Source organism: Platalea leucorodia (assembly GCF_965183815.1).
Source record: "Platalea leucorodia genome assembly, chromosome: 7".
NCBI classification, from domain to species: domain Eukaryota; kingdom Metazoa; phylum Chordata; class Aves; order Pelecaniformes; family Threskiornithidae; genus Platalea; species Platalea leucorodia.
Genome location: NC_138829.1, coordinates 26,660,273 through 26,682,634, shown reverse-complemented (window position 1 = coordinate 26,682,634; position 22,362 = coordinate 26,660,273). Strand labels below are relative to the sequence as shown.

General features: G+C 40.5%; 1 protein-coding gene across 6 annotated transcripts; it reads right to left on the bottom strand.

Moving 5' to 3' along the window:
* Positions 1-10: 10 nt before the first annotated feature.
* MLH3 (mutL homolog 3) lies at positions 11-22,124 on the bottom strand. 6 transcript variants are annotated; one of them, XM_082317174.1, is made up of 12 exons: positions 22,013-22,124; positions 17,748-21,121; positions 13,362-13,432; positions 12,266-12,370; positions 10,152-10,224; positions 9,434-9,505; positions 8,307-8,415; positions 4,832-4,991; positions 3,561-3,584; positions 3,271-3,352; positions 1,797-1,948; positions 11-1,167 (listed from the first exon to the last, which is right to left on the bottom strand). In XM_082317174.1, exons 2-12 carry the CDS (start codon positions 21,046-21,048, stop codon positions 1,096-1,098), a joined length of 4,221 nt encoding a protein of 1,406 aa, XP_082173300.1. In that variant the 5' UTR covers positions 21,049-21,121; positions 22,013-22,124; the 3' UTR covers positions 11-1,095. The 6 variants fall into 6 exon arrangements, with proteins under 6 accessions (XP_082173300.1, XP_082173299.1, XP_082173303.1 ...); XM_082317173.1 differs by having other exon boundaries at positions 22,024-22,124; XM_082317177.1 differs by lacking the exon at positions 22,013-22,124 and having other exon boundaries at positions 17,748-20,479; positions 20,581-20,636.
* Positions 22,125-22,362: the final 238 nt, after the last annotated feature.

Genomic DNA, 22,362 nt, shown 5'->3' with positions numbered 1-22,362 from the left:
TGCTTCGCTTATTGTTGTCTGAGGGTCTGTCTTCTGCTGCACTAATTGACTGACTGTGATTATTCTTCTTGGATGGACCTCCTGTCTCTTTCTGAAAGTTCTTGATTTTTGTGAGGGAGAGCATGGAATGGCGTAGAAGTCTCAGGCTCTTGCAGGTCAGTCAGATCACTTTTCCTTAGTCCCTTTTATCAATGTATGGCAATAACTACACCCCAGTTAAGGCATCAAATGAAAGTAGTTTCTATTCCTTGTTTTACTTTTGATTCAGCAGATGTATCTCTTTGATTTGGTTTTAAGTTGGATGTCTGTGATTAAACAAAGATGTCATCTTCTTTTGCCATCCTGAAACAAACTCTACTCCTCTACCTTAGACTGAGACACAAAATAGAACTGGAACTTGTAAAACAAAGTCTGCCTATTGTAAAAAAAATGCTGTGGGCTATTTAGTTATTTCTGTGGGGGTAAGTTTCTGTATCCTGAGAATGTGGGGCTATGCTAGGATTTAGAAATCTCTCACTCAAGAATGCAAACTGCAGGGAGCTGGAGAAAACAGCTGGGTGTGTCATTCATTGCCTAGTTAAATAAAGAGAATGTTTTTTGATCCTAAGTCGGCCTATGTATACTATGAAGCTGGTCGGTGCTCATTCCAGTCACTGCCACGAGCCCAAGGAAAGAGTCTAGTGTTAATTTTATTAATAAATACCTCCCCATTTTCAAAGCACTATAAAATACATGAATTAAAAGTCTCCTCTCTATTATGCAGAATTATGCTGTGCTTGCAGAGAAAAAGCACTTTAGTAACGGCAAGTGGCTGCAACTTCTTGCCTCCAATAGTCAAGCACTGACATAAGGCCCAGGCTTACAATGTAATGCCTTAATGTTGAAGACGTTTCTCCAGGCTGCAAGGGTGGGCTCCTCCTGCCATATTCTCCTGGCTGGTCGCTGCTTCTTGGGTCAGTACTCGGAGCAGAACTTCAGTGACCGCACTGGCTCAGAAACTTGGCTCCACACAGGATATTGTTGTCTAACAACAGGGGGACCTGGATCATACCAACATTTCTAGTGGTTGCAGCTTACAGTCTTAACTTCTTTTAATCAGGGTCTTTTTTTTCCAAATAGGTGCCATGCTCGCGCCATCTTCCGCAGTCTAGCCAAATTAGGTTTAGGCTGGAGGGAGAAAAATTAAGAAGCACTAAATCATAACGAAGTAAATGAGCTTCAAGGCCTCTATGCTCTTTGCCCTAATACAGTCATTCCCAAGTTTTTTTAATACCTAATTCAAAGTCCCACCTGATTTTCAACAGAATCCAATTTCATAACTTAATATAGCACAGTAATAGCAAAAGGGAAGGAGTAATGATTTTTTTTTTTTTTTTAATTTAAATGTTGCTATTTCTTTGCTTTTTTCCCCCATTTTATAGCATCTTAAATTTTGGGGAAGTAGGCGTTTGTTTAATTAGTATCTTTGCCACTAGCAGAATATCAGAATTTACATGTTTTCCACGTTTTACACTTAAAAACTGCAAACACTTTCAATACATGCTTAACTTTAAGGACTAGTGGACCCCATTCAAGTCAGTGTGACCATTCAAATGAAATATGCTAAGATCCTTGCTGAAGAGTTTGCAGGACACAGGTTTAATGCTCTAAAGTTTTATTTTATTGGTAACAGCTATGTAAAAATTCAAGTAAGATACAGCCAGCGGTGATGGTTTCAAACTGGCCCATTCTAGTTCTAACACACACATAATCCAGAGCGTGGATTATCAGAGGCATATCTGTGTCCCACATAGTACCTGCTTTTCCTGCTGTAGATGGTCTATGTCTGCAAGAGGCATCATGGAAGGTCTTCCATGAGCACACTGGAAGGGCAGCTGGCAAGATGACAAAGCTTCAATTAGCCTGCAGCTCTCCTCCAAAGTCAAATGCTCGTTAAACTTAATAGCTCCTGAAAAAAAGATGATACAAATTCTTGCACAGGCTGCCAAAGAGAACTCAAACCACCCAGCAGACTTCCCTCCACAGCTGTGTTTTTCACAGAAAACAAGGCAGCTCCCAAAGATTAGCTGGGAGGCTGCAAAGGCAGCCCAACGGCTGCAGTATGGCAGACTTGGGGCTTAGCTCAATTAACCAGCCTGCTGCATAAGGATCGCCTTTCCATGGCCTAAACTTTCACCTAACCCAAGTCTGATGGATGGTTAAGATTATTAGGTTTTGGCTTTTCAGATGACATTGCAAGAGGCAAACGGGCTTTTTTTTTTTCCCCTTTTTTTTTTGTGTGTGTGCATGTTACAGCTAAAGATGCAACCAGTTCACAAATCAAAAAGTATTAAACCAAGATGACAGCTAATACCAGTTCCATAGGCTTTATCAGTTCTGTGTCCCTGCCACTGACAGGCATCAGTTCCAAGACCAAATGCTAGCCCTGCCACTAAGTCCTTTCTCACAAGTGAGCACTTAATGGCATCCAGAGGAAATCCAAGCAGAACATTAGGGAGTCATTTCAGAGGTGTTTGCAATCTTTAGCCTTCACAGATGCACAAGACCATCTGCAATCTGCCTTTCAGCCATGGCACTTTTTTAGATATAAAAAAATTACATATTGTTTGCCATGTGTAGAATGCAGTGACACTTCATGAACATAGATGCTTTTGGTTCACATTTACCGCTTCAGTGTACTCTTGTTAATAATGTGTATAGCACAGGAGCTGCCACAAGAGGCTAGAGCTACTGCAGTCTACACCTGTAAGGTCTGCTCATTTTCAGGTGCTGGAAAGCCATAGTCCCTTAGAAGATGTAAATTCTTACTGCACTCCTTCCAAAAATACTTGAAAGGCCACAGGCACACTTAAACTAGCACTTTTGATACCTATCTGAAATTAAAAATGCTTTTTCCGAAGAGTGTCTAAGTTTTCTTTCCTGCTTGCTTTCAAGCAGGTTCCAGCACCTCCCCTTGCCCCTTCACAGAGCCGTTATTGGAATGGTTTAGAGTTCACAAAGATGAGTGCATCTCAGAACTGTATTCTATCTGTCCTTCATGTCAGGGTTGGAAAGTATGTTAGGCTTATAGACGAATAAATCAGAGCAGCATTGCTTGTCCCTCATAGTGCTGTCCATGAAAAGACCATTATCTCCTCATCCCTATGAAACACACAGTCTGTAATCCTGCAAACACATTCTGAAACCACTGCCCCAGGGAGGATGCTGTGTAGAGACAGAAAGGTTTAAAAAAAAATAAAAAAGAATGAAAGACAAGTACAGTTCCCCTACCATGACAGGCCTGGGAAGCTAACACCTTCAGAAACGTCAGAGGCAGTGTCCCTCGTGCTCCTCCTCCTGTGGTCTGCACTAGCTAAAAGTAGCAAGGGAACATCATCTTACTTTCCATTTGATATGAGAAAAAGGAAGAACTGTAACACAAAGGAAACTAAAAATGAGGAAAAGCTAGTGGGTTATCTAGTCCACCTCTCTCATCTGAGGCTTAACATGCTTACTCCCTTTGGTTCATGCAGTCAGCTTTGCATTATTATAGTCAACTCTAGAAGCAGACAGCAACTCACCTCAACTTGTTCTTGCATAAGCTCCTGGAAAGAAAAAAGGTAATATCATCAGTTGCTATTTCTGCCTTTCATTGCCCATACCCTGCTTTGTCCACATCTGTGGACAAAATAAATAATAAAATATATTTTATAAATAATATTTAAAAAATTTATTTTATAAATAATATATAAATATAAAAATATATAAATATATATATAAAAATATATAATATAAATAATATATAAATATAAAAATATATAAATATATTTTATAAATATAAATAAAATAATAAAAAATAATTTATTGTGTAACTGGCAGAACCAGGAAAAATTACGCTGTTGCTAGTACACCGACCACAAGAAAGATCTAGGTGCAAGTCCTGACCTCTCACAAGTAGACTAATCACTTAGTTTCTCTCTGCATCAGTTTGCTATCTGTAGAATGGGTATAATGGAACTCTTAAGAGTGCAATGAATGCGTGTTATCTTTGAATAGCTGCCCGCCCTTCTTTGGATAATAGTCCATGTGGATTTAATTTCTGATGTCTAAAATGCAATGAATTCATAATCAATCATGAATAGGTGCTACCAGTCCTAGTTAAAATAAAAAGGACTGCAGAATAGGTCTGCCAAAACGCTCATGAGATCTTGAGGCGTCAGCTAAGAATGAGTGCTCCTGAGGCACTCATTCTTCTTTTCATATCAAGAGAGATGTATGGCAAGACTGGACCGATTCACAATGGCTTAGCCTAGTGGCTGAATATGGTACTTCAGAAACAATTTTTAAGGAGTCCTTGAAGCAGTTACGATTGTGGAGAATTGTTTACAATGGAAACTGCAAGTAATCAGTTCAGCAATTTCTTCCTCAAACTGCAGAACATCTGGAACAGCAGCTTTTAGAAAGCTCCACTGCCCATGTAGAGATTTCATGAAAACAACTTTAAATCCTTACAAATAATATTTCTGTATCAGCAATATTAATCATTTTACTGTTCATTCAAGCATTTACTGTTCATTCAAGCACTCATGAGAAGTAAACTGTTGAAACATCTGCAGTATATACTATTTTTCTTAGCTTCTCCACTAGTCCAAGTCTGAAACAGTCTCCTATCATTTCTGTTATAATTCAGGGATTTCAGTTGTGGGACTATTTAGCTACTAAAAGGGATGGCACCCACATTTCCAAGGGACTTCATTGTCTCCCTCATAACAGAGATAGCTACTCTAATACCCTGGGCTATTAACACAGAACAAGACCCAGTATCACAATTTCACCCATATCCACAGCTGACCTCCACAATGCTTTTAGTGACAGGTTGTCTTTTCCGTCGTAATTCATTGGCTTCTCTTTCTATAAAACACAGTGGCACTTTCCTCACTAGAATCAAGGAGCTGTTGGTCTCAGGAAATGATAATTCAAGACCCAAGTCCTCCAAATTTTTGTAGCAGCATCTGAGGAAAAAAAATAGCAGACACAAGACATCAATCACAGTAGCTGTGTCTCCACACCATACATAACTATTTCTGTAGTGCCCATATATGTTTCTTCCTACAACAGTTTCCAGTCTCAAAATCCACGCATCATGGGATTTCAAGTAATTTTGCCCTTTCAGCCTACGTTCAGCCACATTTTTTCATTCCAATCAACTGTGCATATTTCATGTTCCACAACCACAAGATCTAAGAGTTCCTGTATTATATGGAGAGAAACTTTATGTCTAGATTTATAAATCTACCTTTTCTAAAGATGCAAAAGGTGTCTGATTCAACACACAAACACTCCAAATATTGAAATTACACAGCACAAAGACTCCTTTAAGTCTAACCTAAAAAACCATGATTTTGATTGATTGACACATAATAGCAAAGACTTAAAATGGAAAGAAATATCGTAAGAAATTTATGCTGGTTTAATGAACTTTATATGCCATTAAGCAAAGAGAACCCAGGAAAGAACCACCTCTAGTTAATCTGACATATGTCACCCTGTGGATGGAAAAATACCCACAAAAACGGGACTTCACAGTCAGATGAGAACTTGTCTTCAAAATGAAAACAACTGTAACAATATATAGTTTATTTTATTAACTCAGGGAATATTCACTTAAAACAAAGGTGGTGAAGGTCAGTTTTAGAAAAGAGATCCTTTGAACAAAAAGGAAGCTAATCTAAACTTACTAAAATCAGTCATGAGAATAATACAATTATTAGCCTTCATAAGGAGATGACTTGTGTAATTCTACCCAAAAAAAAGAAGACATGTATAGCCTTCAGCAAGAGCAGAGAAAGACAGAAAAAGCCCATTGTGGTGAAATGACAGAATCCAAGCAGCTATTTAAGTCAATCAATCAGGCTTTTTTTTTTTTTTTTTTTTTAAGGGGGGGGGAAGGAAGTTCAAGAGAGTCAACAGAACAATGCATTACTACAATACTTAGTAGACAAATAACAGAATCAAAGCTGCAGGTGAACTAGAGGTCCAGCTGAACTATGAAATAGCAAGCATAGCTGAAGAGAAAGGTCTTTTAGGGAAGTTAATTTATTTCATTACATCAAACTTTACCACAGAATACAGTCATACTCTGCCAGCAACAATAGCAACAGAATTTAGGTTTTTACATAGTACTTTTAATTTGTAACTTTTTAGTAAGGATAGTCTCACAGAGTGATTGTAAAGCGACAAACTGCCAATAAATACCGATGAATTAAAGAGCAACACAATAAAAGCACCAGTAAGCCAGCACGAGTATATGCCAGCACCAGTAAGCTTCTTGAATCAATTATCTTAAGTGATAACTGAAAATCACAACTGGCATCCCACTGTGCTGAATAATTTAACCAGTGTCCTTAAAATAAAACCATGCCTCTCTGATTTACTTTATCTTACTGATTTTTGTAGTATGGTTGTGATATAGCTGATGAAGACAAGTAGGTCACAGAATTTATTTAGTCTTTCAAAAAGCCTTTGATGCTGTCTCTTAAAAGTGGCTAGAAATGCAAATGCAAAAAGTTGTCATGGATAGAGAAGTAACATTTGTCATGATTTAGAGACTATGGAAAAAAGGTATGCGCGCAACAGTTGGTCAGTGTCCAACATGACATGAGTCCTGATCTGTATCTTCGTAATTCTTTATTCACAATGTGGAAAAGAAGGGGCATGGTCAAGCAGGCAAATTTGTAGAAAACAAAATTATTTAGGTTAGCTGAGACTAAAGATGATGTTAAACTCAACCAGAACTTAAAACAAGTAGAAAAATGATGAATGAAATCAGTAGGATGAATGAAAAAGGTATAATGAAAAATGGACAGAAAAACTGAATTCACTGCTCCTAAAAACAAATAAATGCAAATTATCATCAGGAATAATTTGATCTATTTGTACATTTTGTTGGCTTCTACATAAACAGCAAAAATAAAAAAAACCCCACAACTCTGTGTTTCATTGTCATGACCATTCAATAAACAAGCAGTTCATGCAAGCAGCAGTAGCCAAAAAAGCAGACAAAATACCAGATGTGGATATAATAGCCAGAAAATATGGGCAAAACTGCAAAGTTACTGTACAAATCAATGGGATACCCTCACTTGGCATATTGTATTCAATTTTGGCCATCCAGTCTCAAAAGTAGATATGAAATGGAAGAGATTCAAAGATGAGTGCAAAAATAATTCAAAGTTGAACAAGAGGCATTACAAATATTGTCATGTTAGCAAGAACATCATTAAGAGGTGGGAACAACAAAGGCATCCAAATATTACTGAACTATGAACAGCAATGGTTATGTTCTCACATTTTTCCCTAAGGCAGGTGGAACATTACAGTGCTTTACACTTTCCTTTGGAATTTCTGGTATTGGCCATTGTCACACAAAAGAGTTACCAAGCGGATACAGCAGTGATACTGTTATGATTGGAATACACCCAAAAAGGGCTTTGCACCAAACAAGCGTATCCCTATAATAGGCAACAAACTTAACAAGGAGTGATTTAAAAGCTGTCAAGTTTGCCCCAGGCATCACAAAAGACAGCAGTTTGAGAATAATGAAGTAGTCCTGTAAATGTTAAGATAGAACTTCATCTGAAAATAAAGAACAATGCAGGGAAAAAAAACCACAAATGCATGTGGCAGGTGACAGAGAGGGATTTTGGGGAAAAAAGTTTGATTAGTGTCCAGTAGGTCTGCAATTATCCAACAACAAATCTGTACCTCAACTCTTGCAGTAAAGAAGTTAAATATCCTAATAGTAGCTAGACCACCATTCTGAAACATTTGGGAAACAGTGTTCATTAGTTACTCTTGGCAGGCACCTAGGATTAAGGAATGCATTTTTGAAGGATTCACAATACAAACTTTCCATACCCCCTCCTGCTCTTCTCAAACAGTACCTGTTAAACCAGTGACTAGATTGACACTATGGGCACTGCGCTCTGGTGTGCACTCCCAGGTCCGGAGCCCCAGACAGTAGGATCTGTTGGAGACTGCTTTGGCACACTTCTGGCCCACACAGGAAGGTTTACTTTCCCAGGAAAACCAGAGCAAATTGTAGAGGCACAGAGATGGCACACCACGGCGTTTCGTCTTAAGATGTTGTAACGATGTGCCTGAGAAACACACCTATTTTCCTCAGCACAGATACAGCCGATCGGTCTAGGGTCAGGAAAGAATCAACAGCTTCCTTCCTGAGCTTCATGGTAACCTAGCAATATATAGAGATCTTCATGCTAAACACAGCCGTTCCCAAAAGTTGAGAGCTATTGGCCATTACTAACCGTAGAAATCTTCTTTGTTCTTCTGTAACTTCAATCTCCAAAGGGGGAGAGATGGAGGAGGACAGTAATTTCTTCTTGCCACATGCTGCAGCTTCCTTCTCATAGGAATCTGTGAATGAATCATTTAGAAGTATCCTCTCTTAGAATATTTACGCAGGCATTACCCTTAATGACCCTATGGTTTGGCATGTAATCCTCTGTTTGGATTAAAAAGTGACCACAGAATGCCTTCTACTGAAACTTGTGGAGGACTAGGAATGTCACAAACCAGACATCTAGTCTCTGGGGAAGGGTTGGTTAATGCCACTTTGTTTTTTTCCCACCAGTTCCAAAAAAGAGTCACCCTAAATAGCAAAAAAAACCTACTGATATATTTAGTCCAACTCACAGAGAGCAATTTTTCCACAGAAAAGTCTGATATAAATGGCATTAAAATACTATTCATTAAGCATTTCTCCCTCCAGTCTTTAACTTTTTTCAGTACCTGACCAAAAGGAGCAGAGTTCCTGGAACCCTCTCTTCAGGAACTGCACAGTGTTTATTGATGAAAGAGAAGGTCAATGATTTTTAAGTACTTGATGGACAGCTATTGTGCTTTTTAACACTGAAACCAATGGCTAATGAGCTTACAGAGAAGACCATTATCCCTTTGCAAACAGTTTCAGATTGTGGAAATTTTAGGCTTTAAACACAGTATTCAGCTAAAAAGGAACCAAATGAACTATGCTCTTTACTCTGCATCCCATGTCTTATTCTTCACAGCATAACCACATAACCTTATTGATGTTGTTCTATTTCCTCTTCATTGTTTTTCCTATCAGTCTTCCTGCTCTTCCATTATGTCAAGACTATTTTAGTTTGATATTCTGTGGGTAGGGAGTATATCTTCTATTTTTGGAAACGCTGTAACAATTTTCAGCTACCAATACTATGACTGCTACAGGTATTGAATGTCTGCACTCTCCTAGGGATCAGGATAAAGATGTCAAATTAATATCCTATTCGTTCCATACATCCCAGATTTATCCTTATGATAAGTTAGGCAGCAAGCTTTCCCTTTCAGACAGCTTGTTTGTACTTTTCTGTGCACTGATGATCCTGCTTCCTAAGACTATCTGAATCCTCACCTGCAATAAGCTGCTCCAAGCGGATCCGTTCATGAGCTGCATGTTGGTCCACCAAAATCAAGAGGTTTCCATCTAAAAATGTACCACAAGAGATGAGAAATAGGCAGCTTTGTACCAGACAACTGCACCGGTTCAGAAGAATGACCGCTCTCTAGAGGCCACATTTAGAAGATAACTATAAGCCAGTTTTACAGAAATAAAATGAGGAGAAGGCTGTGTTGGCAGAACAAAAAGTCACTACAGAACAGAAACTTAGTGATCCAAAGTGGCATTTAAATTAAGGTAATTAGACTGAGTCAGAAACTCTTGTCTATTGACATCTTCATCTAACTTCAGAATGAGAGCTGAGGTCACCCACAAACTGTTCTGTTTAATACAGTCTTTAAAAATGTTACGAAAACTACTGGTTTTGAATGCCTTTTTTGTACAGCTTCAGCAAGCTTCAACAATGAATATGTCCAGACACTGTGAACAGAGAGATGTTAGCAATTTGAGAACAATCTATTTTTGTAACACTACTCTGAAGGCAGTAGGAACATTCAACAAGGTCCAAAATAAAGATAAAGAAGATCCAGGAAATTTCAAGTGAAGACTAACATTTTCCTCTACTCACAATATCATCCCAAGGCAAGAATAGAATACAAACAGGACAGTGTTCCCCCTGCAGTCTAACTGCACTTGACAGCCACTTCAACTTCATGTTAATAACCACTCTTACCTGCCTTTTTATCCATTTCATTCCTAGTGTTGATTAAACAAGCGATAAATTTATTGTCCACTTGCTGAAGAACCTGTAAGATACTCAGAAAAATCATTACCCAGTGGTAAAATTATTTTTACAATGAAGGTAAACAAAAGAAGATGGCAATCAAAATGGATCGAGCGCAACAAATAGCTAGTAGGATGATTAGGGGAGTGGAAACCACATCTTTTCTTTTGGCCTAGCAAAACTGAGACTGAGAAGGTATATAATTATTCTTTATAAATACAGTGGGGGGCTAAATATGGGAAAGGCAGCAATTTTTTAAGCTAAAAGACAATACTGACAGAAGGTCAAATGACTATAAATCGGTCATGGAACAGCTTAGTCTGGAACTAAGAGAAAGCTTCAAAATATCCAAGAAAATAATTCTGGATCAGTTCTTTCAAAGAGAGTCATAAGGGCAAGAGCTCTAATTGTTCTAAGGGGGAGCTGGAAATTTACAGAATGGATTAAATGCTCGTGTAGCAGCCTCCTTCAGTTGGGAATTAAAGCTGTGCACAGCGACTCTGAGTATTTGATTTGCTGATATCACCAAAAGAGAATGTAAACAACCTTTTTTAACCTGCCCTGTGTTTAACAACTTGTGCTGATCATTTGTAGGAGCCAGGAAGCATTTTTTTCCCCTCCTTTTCTGTTGTAGAATTTGCCTCCGATTCCACCTTCCCCTCAAGCATCAGAAATCAACCAGAGCTACAGGGAATACTGAGCAGGGATGCACAATGCTTTCAGTATCTCATTGTTAGATTTAAATTAACAGATGTGGTGTTAGGGAGGAATTTCTCCCCAAGTCACATAGATAGAGCTCACTCTGAATTCTCTGTCTCACAACATGCGCACTGTTCACCTCCTAGGTAAAAATGAACAGATGATCCTATTTCTTTGCAGGGATGCAAAACATTAATTATTTTTTTTATTCTTTTCCTGTGGCATGATGCCACATTTTGCGCTTTTGGTCTTTTCTACAGAGATTCTCCAAATTGCTATAGGGTGCTGCAGGCAGTATTTAGCTTCTTCAGAGATGGGAAGTGGTAATTTCTTCTAGCTTTACCTTCTTAAAAACATACAAAGGAAAACATTACGCAGGTGAAGTTGATCACAGAACCACTCAGTAAGTTTTAAAGAACAGTTCTTATTATGAGGAGTGAACAGAAAAATGGTACCTTCCATTTTCCAGCTTTCCTCCTCTCTTTTTGAAACATAATCTGTTTACTGTAACAACTTTATTTACTCCTGCTATTCTTGCACACACAACATAAGTAAGGGAATAATTTGGATCCTTGTCCACCCTGGAGATCAACATTACCATGCCCCACGCAGTCAGAACCTGCAGTCTCAAAGTCTGCAGCGTGACTGCATGAGACTAATGCTAACTGGGCCTGTAAGCCTTTTTTCGCTGGGATGCGAGACGGAGAGAATCCACTTTGGCATTTCTATCCAGGCAAACCATCAAAGAATGTAAGTTGAAGCCATACATTTACATTAGCTTTTAAGCTAACATTTAAAAAATTTAATGAAGAAGCACTAAAACAGTTAAACTTGATGCTATGATGCCATTTTTAAGAATCACTTTTCAGAGCAGACATAAATCTTAAAGTGAAATTTCAAGTCTTTCCACAAAATCTGGGATTTGCTTTTAAAACCACTCTGCCGAAGAACTGAATTTCTGAGGTCAATAAAAATGGAAGATACAGGACACAGGTTTCAGAGGAATATGAACTAAGCAAATGCCTACAATAAATATAAAAACCTGCCCATTGAAGTATCATTTAGTTCACAGTGTTTCTGAGCAGCAGTAACAGGGCTGCCTCTTGATTTGATTTAACCAATGCAGTCAAGGATTTCAGGGTCACTTGCAGATAGCTGATTAACCATGAGATGATACTAAGATCTGGCATAACATACGTGTCTGCCGGTATCACACAGCAACCAAGAATTCTGTTTGTGCTTGTGAAAATTAGGGATATGAACTATTTCCCTGGATACCTCTTTCCCACCAGGCAGAATTACCAGCAAATCCCATTGGCTGAGTGGGAATTTGGGGTTGACACAAGTAATAGATCATATTGTACCTGCATTGAATGAACCATGTCTTTGGTGAAACGGTAAGGATACAAGATATTGTGAATTTTCACAGCCAGATTGTCAGCCTGACTGCTGGTCACATCAACAGCAATCTGTAAAAACAGAATTACAGATCAAGCAGGCTATAAAGGATATGGCAAAAAACCCAAACACACACAAAATAACCCCAAGAAACCAGCTTTAAGAAAAACTGGAAATAACTCTGTATTTTGACAAACCAAGCTTTCTACACAAGAATAGCACTAGCTAAAGACACCATCCGGCACTCCCTTTGCTTCCATCCTCATATACTGTCCCGTCTGGATATTACCTGCTAACTTCAATGCATTTAGCTCATTCCAAGTACCTATCAGAAAACCTGAAGTTAATTATCAGCCTACACGAGCTCTCAATGGATTGCATTACAAAAGATGTATTACCCTGAAATGAGTCAGAGTATGCTCACAGCAACAACTGAACAGAACTGTTCCTTTTCAGAAGCTCACCAGCAGGTGGTTTGCTGCTCCATCTCTATTGTTTGCAGGTGGAAATGGTTACATACATATGTTTACACACACACAACATGATGATTAAAGATAATGCTACCTCATGACAACAAAGGAAGTTTTTCTAAAAGCTCCAACATTGTTTCCTTCTCACATGCTATAATCCTGCCAGGCTATAAAAACAAGTATAGTAAAATACACTTTTAAGACCCGTTGCATCCCAGAGAAGAAAGCTGGGTTATTTTATCTCTGTCCACAAAGAGGACAGACACTGTATTACAATTTTGCCATCCTTCAACTTTTAAGATGATTATCTCTGTAGAGGGACAGACAGCTTACAATGATGTCTTGCTTTTGAAATGATGTAAGGGAAAAGATTAGCCTGATACCTGCTTCTCTGACTTTGAATAAATCCACAACAACGACTTACATATAAACAGCCTATAAAAACACATAACTGCCAGGTCTATAGTCTAATATATCACTGAATAACTTATATGCAACCGTTACAATATTCGCAATTTTGGTCCCCCTGTCAGAAAATAACAGAAGGCTAAACTGACTCGTATTTTAGCATGAGATGCGAGATAATATTTACCTCTGGGCAGGGAACAAAAACAGGATTATCCCATTCTGAAAGCAACGACTGGAGAGACTCCCCTTCAGCATCTAGGAAAGAACACATAGATAATACAGGGACTACCACCACCTGTCAATAGAAGGTGCATTGGGTACCTCTACCTCACACAAGTATTATTTTATTTTTTTCTATCATAAAAAGGGGAGAATGTAGAAATAAATAATAGAACATGAGACTGGGCTTCTCTATTGTCTGCTTTAACTAGGAAGGACACTGTGCAGCTTTCTGACTCCTAAACACACTGCAGCACAATTCAACAGGTCCTGGAAATGGGGCGGGGGGCAGCGGGGAGGCAAAGAAAGACCTGTTTAGCTACCCACTCCCTCTGGACAAAGCCACATACCAAAAAGATGATTTCATTCTTTCCACTGCAAAAAAAAAGTGAGGATTGAAGCTATTTTTCACATTCCAAGATTGGAACGAGTACAAAGAAGGGAGTAGGTAATTATTCTTTAAACTACTGACATAATTCAACAAAGAACCGGGTATTTCATCCTGTAAATAAGTATCCCCTAACCTGCCTTCAACCCTAAAAGATTTTTTTTTCCAGTTCTAGATTTGAGATGACTCACACAGTCCCATTGTTAACAGACCTTGAGTAATTCTGGGTTCCTGTTGGTACATCTGGGAGAATTCTTTGATTTTTTTTTTTTTACCACAGAACACTGTGTCCTGGAAAGCTGGCCCTACCTCTCAGATCCTGGCTTGTTAGAGTCTTCTCTTTTCGAGGTCTAGGAAGGAAGGGTAGCACAATCTCACTTCTAAAGGGATGGCACCTGAACTGAATCCCTAAACACAATATAAATTTACTGCTGCAGATTCAACAGCATGTAAAATTACAAAAAGCTATACAATTATTATATTCTCATAAATAAGTGTGTGCTTAGCCATGTACAAATTAGAGCATCCCACAGATTTTGCAACCTAACATTGAGAAATAACAGCACATATGTAAAAAGCTGAGAATTATCAGACACGCTCGCATCAGGACATGTATTATTTTAAAATATTACCGTGGCTTCTGCAAGACTGTCCTTCTTAAAAACTGGCTGCTGCTTCAATCATGTAAGAATTATTTCCAGAATTAGTGCAATCAGAAATGTTATCCCCAAAGGAAAGAGGAGGCATACAGTGAAGTCTGTCAGATATCAAAAACACTTTTGACTCCATCTGCTAAGGTGTGGCAAAACTGTCAGTCTATCACCACTCCTATCAATACTTAACACAGTTATCAGGAACTTGTAAAACTGAAAACCACAAGTCAGTGAGACCACATGAGATATCAGAGTAAGCCTAACAACATGTTCCTACCCACCCAGAAATGATTTAATGATATTACAAACCAGCACTGTTATCAAGATTATTAAGAAAAATGGCTCAGATTTCCAGCACAGTGGTAAACATTTCACCCTTCCTTTGGTACAATTCAGACTTCTATTCTTTGTGAAATAATAATGAATTAATGAAGTTCCTTTCTACTAAGAAATTAAGGGTGTGCATTCAGGAAAAGTGGCAGAGTGATAATGCCAAAGAAAACCAGCTGCATGCTGATAAGCTCCTTATGAAAAGGCTCTACAAGATCCTAGGCCAGTCTGTAGACTCCTGACTGTTGGCTCCATTCCAGCAAGGACCAATGATGGTCCTGCCCTGGGGACCAAGAATCCTTTCAAGAATCCAAACTGGCAGCCCAGCCTGGGAGAGTAACTCAGCATCTCATTGTCACAAAACCCAGAACAGAGGACAAGATGGCCTGACGTGGTTCCTGGTAGGCTGTGGCAAGTTGAAGAATGCTACCCAATTCAAACCTTGACAGAACTTTTATAGCTGTTATCACTGAAAGACACTATCTCTCAAGTTCACAGAAGCATCTATCATCTATGTGAACAGAAGTCCAGTATTTTATACACAGAATCATACACAAAGATCCATTTCCCTGCTTCTTGCTGCAGGGAAAATCCTTGTTCAGGACATACCTTTTTCATAAAGCTAGGATTTTCTTGCCCAAAGGCCAGTGAAGATTCAGAGCTGGCAGAGATATTATTAATATGATTTTTCTGACAAGTAACATCAGAAAAGGTGCTGAGGGTAATAATGTATCTACTTTATACATGCAAACCACATACAGTTACCATACTTGAGTATTCGTTTCCACTTGCCTCAATTAGATCATTAAAATACACTGGTATAATGACATATTATCAGTCAATAATGTAATAAAAGTAACAAAAAATGCAAACATAGCTGGCATAACAATGAAGACCAAGTTGAACTGGGATGTTAACCTACTACAAATGCATAGCATTAGATTATTCGAAAAGGCATCTGATGGTGGAATGACGCCTGATAATTTTTCCTGCACCAATCAGTTTAATCACTACAAAGATGCCCGAGTCCAACCTACAAAATCTAGCATTTCTGTTGTGCACATGGCATATGACTGGAAAAAACAGCAGATGGCCACTGCTGTCATGGAAAAGAGGATATGGATTATTCTTACTTCCTTGCACCTGCCACCAACCAGTGTAATTTCCCTAAACTTGCGTATTAGATGCTGTTCTTAATAAATCATGGGGTTATGAAATTCTAAGTCAACACCATGGGGTTACTGACACTACTCTAAAAAGCAAAATGAAAGCATACACGGCACGTGAAGGAATTATTCCACTCCTGGGTCTTAACAGCAGTCCAAAACAGTGCTCAACATCAAGAGACATGAATGCTGTGTTAGGACACAGTTATGTTTATTCCTATGACTAAAGAGAATGAATACCATTTGCTTGAAAAACATGTGAAAGAACATGTTTGTTCAACTTTGAAAATCTAAGATCTATAGGGCCTAGCCAGAGTCCAAACACCTTGTGAAGGTTTGGGATGTCCGACCTTCAACCTAAGAAAAGCAAAAAAGCTGCAGTAGACATCTCACCAAAGAACACCACCATTGACAGAGTTAGGAAAGAGTGGCACCATTGATGCGATGGAGAGTAACACCAGTGATAAGGCTAAGAAAGAACAATGCCATTGGAGGTAAAAAGGTGCAACACAATATACTTCTTCAAAGACTACAGACTATACATAATCTGAAAGTGTAAGGGTTACGTGAGGTATTCTCTTCATAAACATGAATGCACTATCCAAACATTTTGGACAGAGGGTCAAGCTCCACATGTCAGCGCTTTGGCTGGCTACTAAAGAGCACTGTGGGCAACTGAAATTGGTAAACTACAGAAATTAAAAGTGTTAATCAAGGAGAGTACATTTGTGCTTGCAAGTAATTTTACCTAATAAAAACAGAAATGTTCTTCTCCTTGTAACAAATTTACTTCAGTGGAACACAACAGATCTTAAGAATTATTGGCATCAATTATTATACTTACAAGGGAGTAGCTTAACAACCGAAACACCTACTGCACCGGTGTTTCTATGACTAGTGATAAAGAAGGAAGTAACAAACAAAAATGGAACAAACCAGAGGCTATCGTGATTGATGAGACAAATATTTCACATGAGAACTATCTAGAAAGAAATCGAAACTACTTTTTCAAACCAAATTATACAGTAGAAAATATGGTCTACATGACGAATGGCTGCATCTTCACTCATAAATTCTGCCTATAGACAGACTGAGGAACAACTTAGAACAAAGATATATCCATGGAAGGGAAAATTATCAAAGACACTATTCTGCCGAGCCAGATCAGGAGGACACAGAAAGCCAAACCCGACAGACAGATCAATGAACACTCATGAACACCACACCGCTGAAAAAACAATACAAGGTAGTGTCCTGTCACCCCTGGAAAAGCTCCATCATCAAACCACCAACACTGCTGTACAACATCTCCTACAAAGCTAAGTATGAAGGAACAGCCTTCCAAAATCTGTGGAAAGGAAACAACACATTCTCAATTAAAAAGTTAGATTTTTGTTCATTTTTCAAGGGTCGTTTTAAATTTTGTATGCAGTTAGGGCAAAATTTTAAAAACCACAACATTTTTCTAGTACATTTTAAAGTGTGTCCCTCACTTTATATATGACAACAATTATATATAACTGCGATCACAGTAAACGTCATGATGCTCAGGTAGCTGCCTGTTAATTGACAAGGTGTTGACATTTCTTTTTATTGTCTTATTAAAAACTATCTTTTAATATCTTGTATGTTAATATGTTACTGTCCCCATAGTCTCCAACACTTTCCTGTTCTTCATACAGCCATTACAAGTAAGGCAGTGGATATTTCGGTATAAACTGCCAGGTGCTGTCAGCAAGATATTTTGTGCACCTAGCAGAACACAACCAGTTTTCCTCATCCCATTTGTACAACAACCACCCCATCCCTCTTACCATTCTCTGAGACAACATTCACAGCCATTGTTGTTATATCTTGAATGCAGGCAGCTTGAAATCCTTCAGCAGGAGGAGTGCTGTAGGTGCTCAGCCCAGTCGCTTTATTGATGTATATGGTCTTACCCGACGACACATCAAAATCTTGCAGCCAGTCAGAACGGCACAAATCATTCCTGGGATCGCCTGCGCTTGTGTTGTCTGCAGAGAATTCCAAGTTGTTTAGGAAGGTCATATGGGGAACCTCAGTATCTTTCAAATTTTGTTCTGAGGCTTCACCTAATGTACTTTTATCTTTACAGATGACATTAGTACAATCCTTTCCAGCAGGTAATGATAAAACACTGCTTGAAGAGACTGTGTAGTCCCCTTCTATGCTGCTGAGCGGTGATGGGCTGACAGTACTTTTCAGGGACTCTGCTCTCATACCGTCCGATTGCAAGCACGCATCCCCCTTAGAAATGCTGTAATTACATTCCCTCATTTTTTCCACTGAGGATTTATATGTTTGACAAGCATTGTACAAAAAATCATTATTTGAAGGTTCAAGATCAAAACAGTAGTCCTCTTTTCTACTTGAATCTGCTTGGAATTGTTCACTAAGTTGTTCCACTTCTTTGTGGTCACTTTTCATTCTGGACAGTTTGGATGACAACGATCCTGGAGATCTTTTATAACTTGTATTTTTTTTACTAACCTGAGAGTAATCAGACAATGTCACAGGACTCTGACAAAGGGCTCGTTTGTCCTGTGAAGTTTCTCCACTGCAGAATGACGTCTCTTCCAAAGAACCACAAACTTGGCTACTATTATTAGCATCCGTATCTTCCAAAGCTGGAGTTTCACAAGTGCTCACACTACCATGGTCGTCATTCTCATTCTTTGAAAAGTCACAATTAGCTTGTGAATTAAAAACTGGGAGACCAAATTCACTCTGCTCTGACAACGGTGTTGGTAGCGTACACTTGATTCTCCCATAGTATCTCCTGAACTTTTCTAACGAACCCAGCTGTGTGGACAAGCTCAGCTTCTTGGAGGGCTGAGATCTTGGCACAGCTATTTGTCTTCTAGTGCTTTTTATAATTTTATTGTGAGGAATACCCGAAGAAGTTGCCAGCGGCAATTCTGTAACATTTGATGTCTCATAATGTCTTTTACTGGTGGCAACAGGTATAGCTATCCCCTCACTCACCTGATGTGACAAAGTTTTGTTCTCTAACCACTCGCTACCATCAGCCACGCATACTTCTCTGGTGGAGGGAGGTGTATATTCTTTATTTGTATTACTGGAGATATCCTTAGCATTTAAAGACTGCATTGGAAAATTCACTTTGTGGCCAAAAATACCCTTGGCACTGACAGGGCCGGGTCTACACTGCGTATTTAATGCAAGATTTGTTTCTGTTTGTTCACATTCATGTGGGGGCTCATTTTGCACAACACGTCTTAGGAGGCCTGTAGAGCACAATTTTAATGGTACTGAACTAACAGCCCCTCTTCCAGCATCGTCTATCACTTCAGCTGTTTCCCTGTCTCCTCCTCTTGCACTACAAAGTCTCATCAATGAACTTCCAGAGACAGTTTCTGGTCCCATTGCTGTTTCGGCAGGGTCTTCTCTCTCAGGTGGCGACTGAGTAACATCATTATTTAAGAGATGGACTGCATTGCTTTTCTGCACTACTTTGCCTTGCTGGCTTCCCACATCTTTTATGTAATTCTCTGCACGATGCTGCAGGTCACCACAACTGCCTTTTTTTCTTGTTTCTGATCTGGGCTCTCCACTAAAAGAGGAACGAAGATTTCCTGAAGGTTTTAGCTGAGTATCAGACGCTTTTTGGGAACGATTGGTGTCTTTGGGCTCCTGCTCTGAGATATTTGATATAATGAAATCAGAAGCTGTGTCATCTTTGCTGGGCAGTGGAATCTCCACTTTGTTGCTTCTACATGGATCAGATGGTTCAGCAATCTTCTGATTTGGGGCGATTTCAGTCTCCTGTAGATTTTTATTTGACTCTATAAGATTTGAAGACTTTTTTCCAGTCACGGATTTCCTTTTGACATCTTTTGATTGCAAGTTACACATTTCATAGGAATCCACAATTTTATCACATGCTTTCTTAAAACTGTCTTGGATGCTCTTCTCATCAGAGAGCGAGGGCTTCAGAACTGGAGCATTGTACAAACAAAAGTCATTGTCTTCATTAAATTCTCTGATGTCCTCACTACACGGTTCAATAAATAAATGCTCTCGTTTCAAAAGTATTTTCACTCCTTCCTCTACGCAAGTTAGAAGAACATCCCAGTTCTGGAACTCGATTAGAGTTTTTGCAGGTTCCAGACACACATCATACTCACTGTACGCACAGGTCACGTTGAGAATAAAGATCCCGTACAACTCTGGGCCGCAACGATGGCGACCAGGACTTGAACTAGCCTGTCTGCTCACAGGGCCACTTTTTGCCTTGCAAATGACACTTTCTTTTCTTAATAAAAAATCAATTAGTTTGTGTAGCCTTGTCTTTAAAACAAGCCTTCTATTCACATACAAGAACTGCATATTCTTGTTGTAATGTCCTTCAATACTGATATAACCACTAAGCTCAAAGCCCCTAGACTTATGATTTATTTCTCGTAACTTCTGCGATCTGCCCAGTCCATAAATTTGACAAAACCGAGAGTATACATCTCTTGTCTTAGGGAGCTGAAGCACCATAGAACAAGAAGCATCATTCCTTAAAGAAAGTGAAACAGAGGGATGCATCAGCGAAATAGCCTCTACCTTCTGTCTCACCCTCTCAAATTCCAACACAGGATCCATACACTTTCTCCTCACCGGTAACTGATGGAACAGGTTACACACGGTCACCGTAGTTCCGCCACTCGGTCTGCTCAATTCAGCTTCGCAGACTTCCAGTGCTTGCCCATTGTGAAACAGTTTCACAAATGTTTTTGCTGTCTTGCTGGTCTTAGATGAAACTTCCACTATGCTGGCCATGTTGGCTATGCTTGCCACAGCCTCCCCTCTAAAGCCGTAGAACATCGGGTTCTCCAAGTCTCCCACTGAGCTGCACTTGCTGGTGAAGTACCGCTTTCCCATTGCATTTAAGTCCTCTCTCCCCATCCCGGAGCCGTTGTCCACCACCTGGATCTTAAAAGCTTCCAAATCCACCCTGACAGCTACACATGTTGCTCTGGCATCGATGCTATTGAGGACAAGCTCCTCAACACACTGCCCCAGTGAGCCGATAGTCACTCCAGAACGCAGCCTGGCTCGCACATCTTCCACCAAACATTTGATCATGTCAAAATCAGATAGATGAGAAACTCAAGAAATTGCAGGGAGCTCACTCCTCCATGTTCCTTAAAACAACTCCCTGGGTGGAGGGGAAAGAAAAATAAAAAAGAAAATAAATACAAATTAAAGGCCTGAAAACACTTTCATTTATTGCATTCATTCTCATAAATACACTTTTGCTAGTTTTCCTGGTATTCGGAGGCTTTTTTTGTGATTACTTTCCTGCTCAGGCTTTGACTACACATTGCTGGTGCCTTCAGGCTAAATGGCCAGAATCTGAGTCTATGCTCCTTACTAACAACATACGTGATTCTCAGACTTAACATACCTAAACCAAACTCCAACCATGATAAGGCTAAACTCAAACGACCTGCAAGCAAAACGCTTCTGCTTCCATTTATATCAAAAATACATAGAAGGCATCACCAAGAAGCAGGCACAGAGCTGCTTTCCTTTCGTTTTTAGCTCAAGTCTCCTCACAGAAATTCACAATGCCTCATTCTGGCCAAAGCGCATCTGCTGCAATTTGTCCAAGAAAGGAATAAAGCGGACTTAGCAATGGGTGTGGGATACTGAGTAAGCCGTTTATGCGGAAGAGACCCCGCTATTTTCCAGTCCTGTCCTTGATGACTACTGGTCTCTTACTGGTATTCGAGGGGACACCTCTGCACCCCTCAGGCAGAGCTCCCCGTGCAGCTTCGCAAGCGCTAACCGCCCCCTCTGGGGATCCGGTGCCCCGCTGTGTGACCGGTACCCAGGGGCTCCCTGGCCCCAGGGCAGAGGAGGGGAGGGCAGCCCAGACCCGCGCCCCGGCCCGCAGGAGCAGCGGGCCCCTCGCCGCCCGGGCCTCCCGGCCCAAGCAGCCTCCGCAGGCAGGCGCCCGGCGGGACGGGGCGCTGGGGGGAGAGGCGGCCCCGCTCCACCGGCAGCGCGGGGCGGCGTGTCCCCGTCGCACCCCCCCACGCCTCACCCCCTCGGTACCCGCTGGCCTGGCGGCGGGGCGGCCCCACAACGGCCGCGGCGCGAGACCAACCGTCGTGGGGTGCCGGGCCGGCACGCGGCTGCTGCAGGAGGGCAACGGCGAGCGGCGGCCCCGGCAGGGAGCGCAGGGCGCCTGCGCAGGAGGGGGCGGGGCGGGGGACTACGGCTCCCAGCGGGCCCGGCGCCCGCGGGCGGTGCATGCTGGGGGCTGTAGTTCCCGCCCCGGGGCGGGCCGCAGCCGGGCCCGCGGCGGCCAGAGGGGAGCGGGGCAGGGAGCGGCGGGGGGACGCACGCCTTCCCCGCGGCCTTTCCCTCCCAGCGGCGGCTCCTAACGCCGCA

Bases quoted from the DNA above. Each gene is read 5' to 3' on its own strand.
- MLH3 (XM_082317174.1), bottom strand. From the start codon at position 21,048: ATGATCAAATGTTTGGTGGAAGATGTGCGAGCCAGGCTGCGTTCTGGA. The intron at 3,585-4,831 runs GTCAGCTGTGGA...TTTTCTTTCCAG, and splicing joins TCACTAAAAGCATTGTGGAG to GAGCTTATGCAAGAACAAGT. The intron at 1,949-3,270 runs GTAGGGGAACTG...TCTTTTTTTCAG, and splicing joins AGCTTCCCAGGCCTGTCATG to GAGCTATTAAGTTTAACGAG.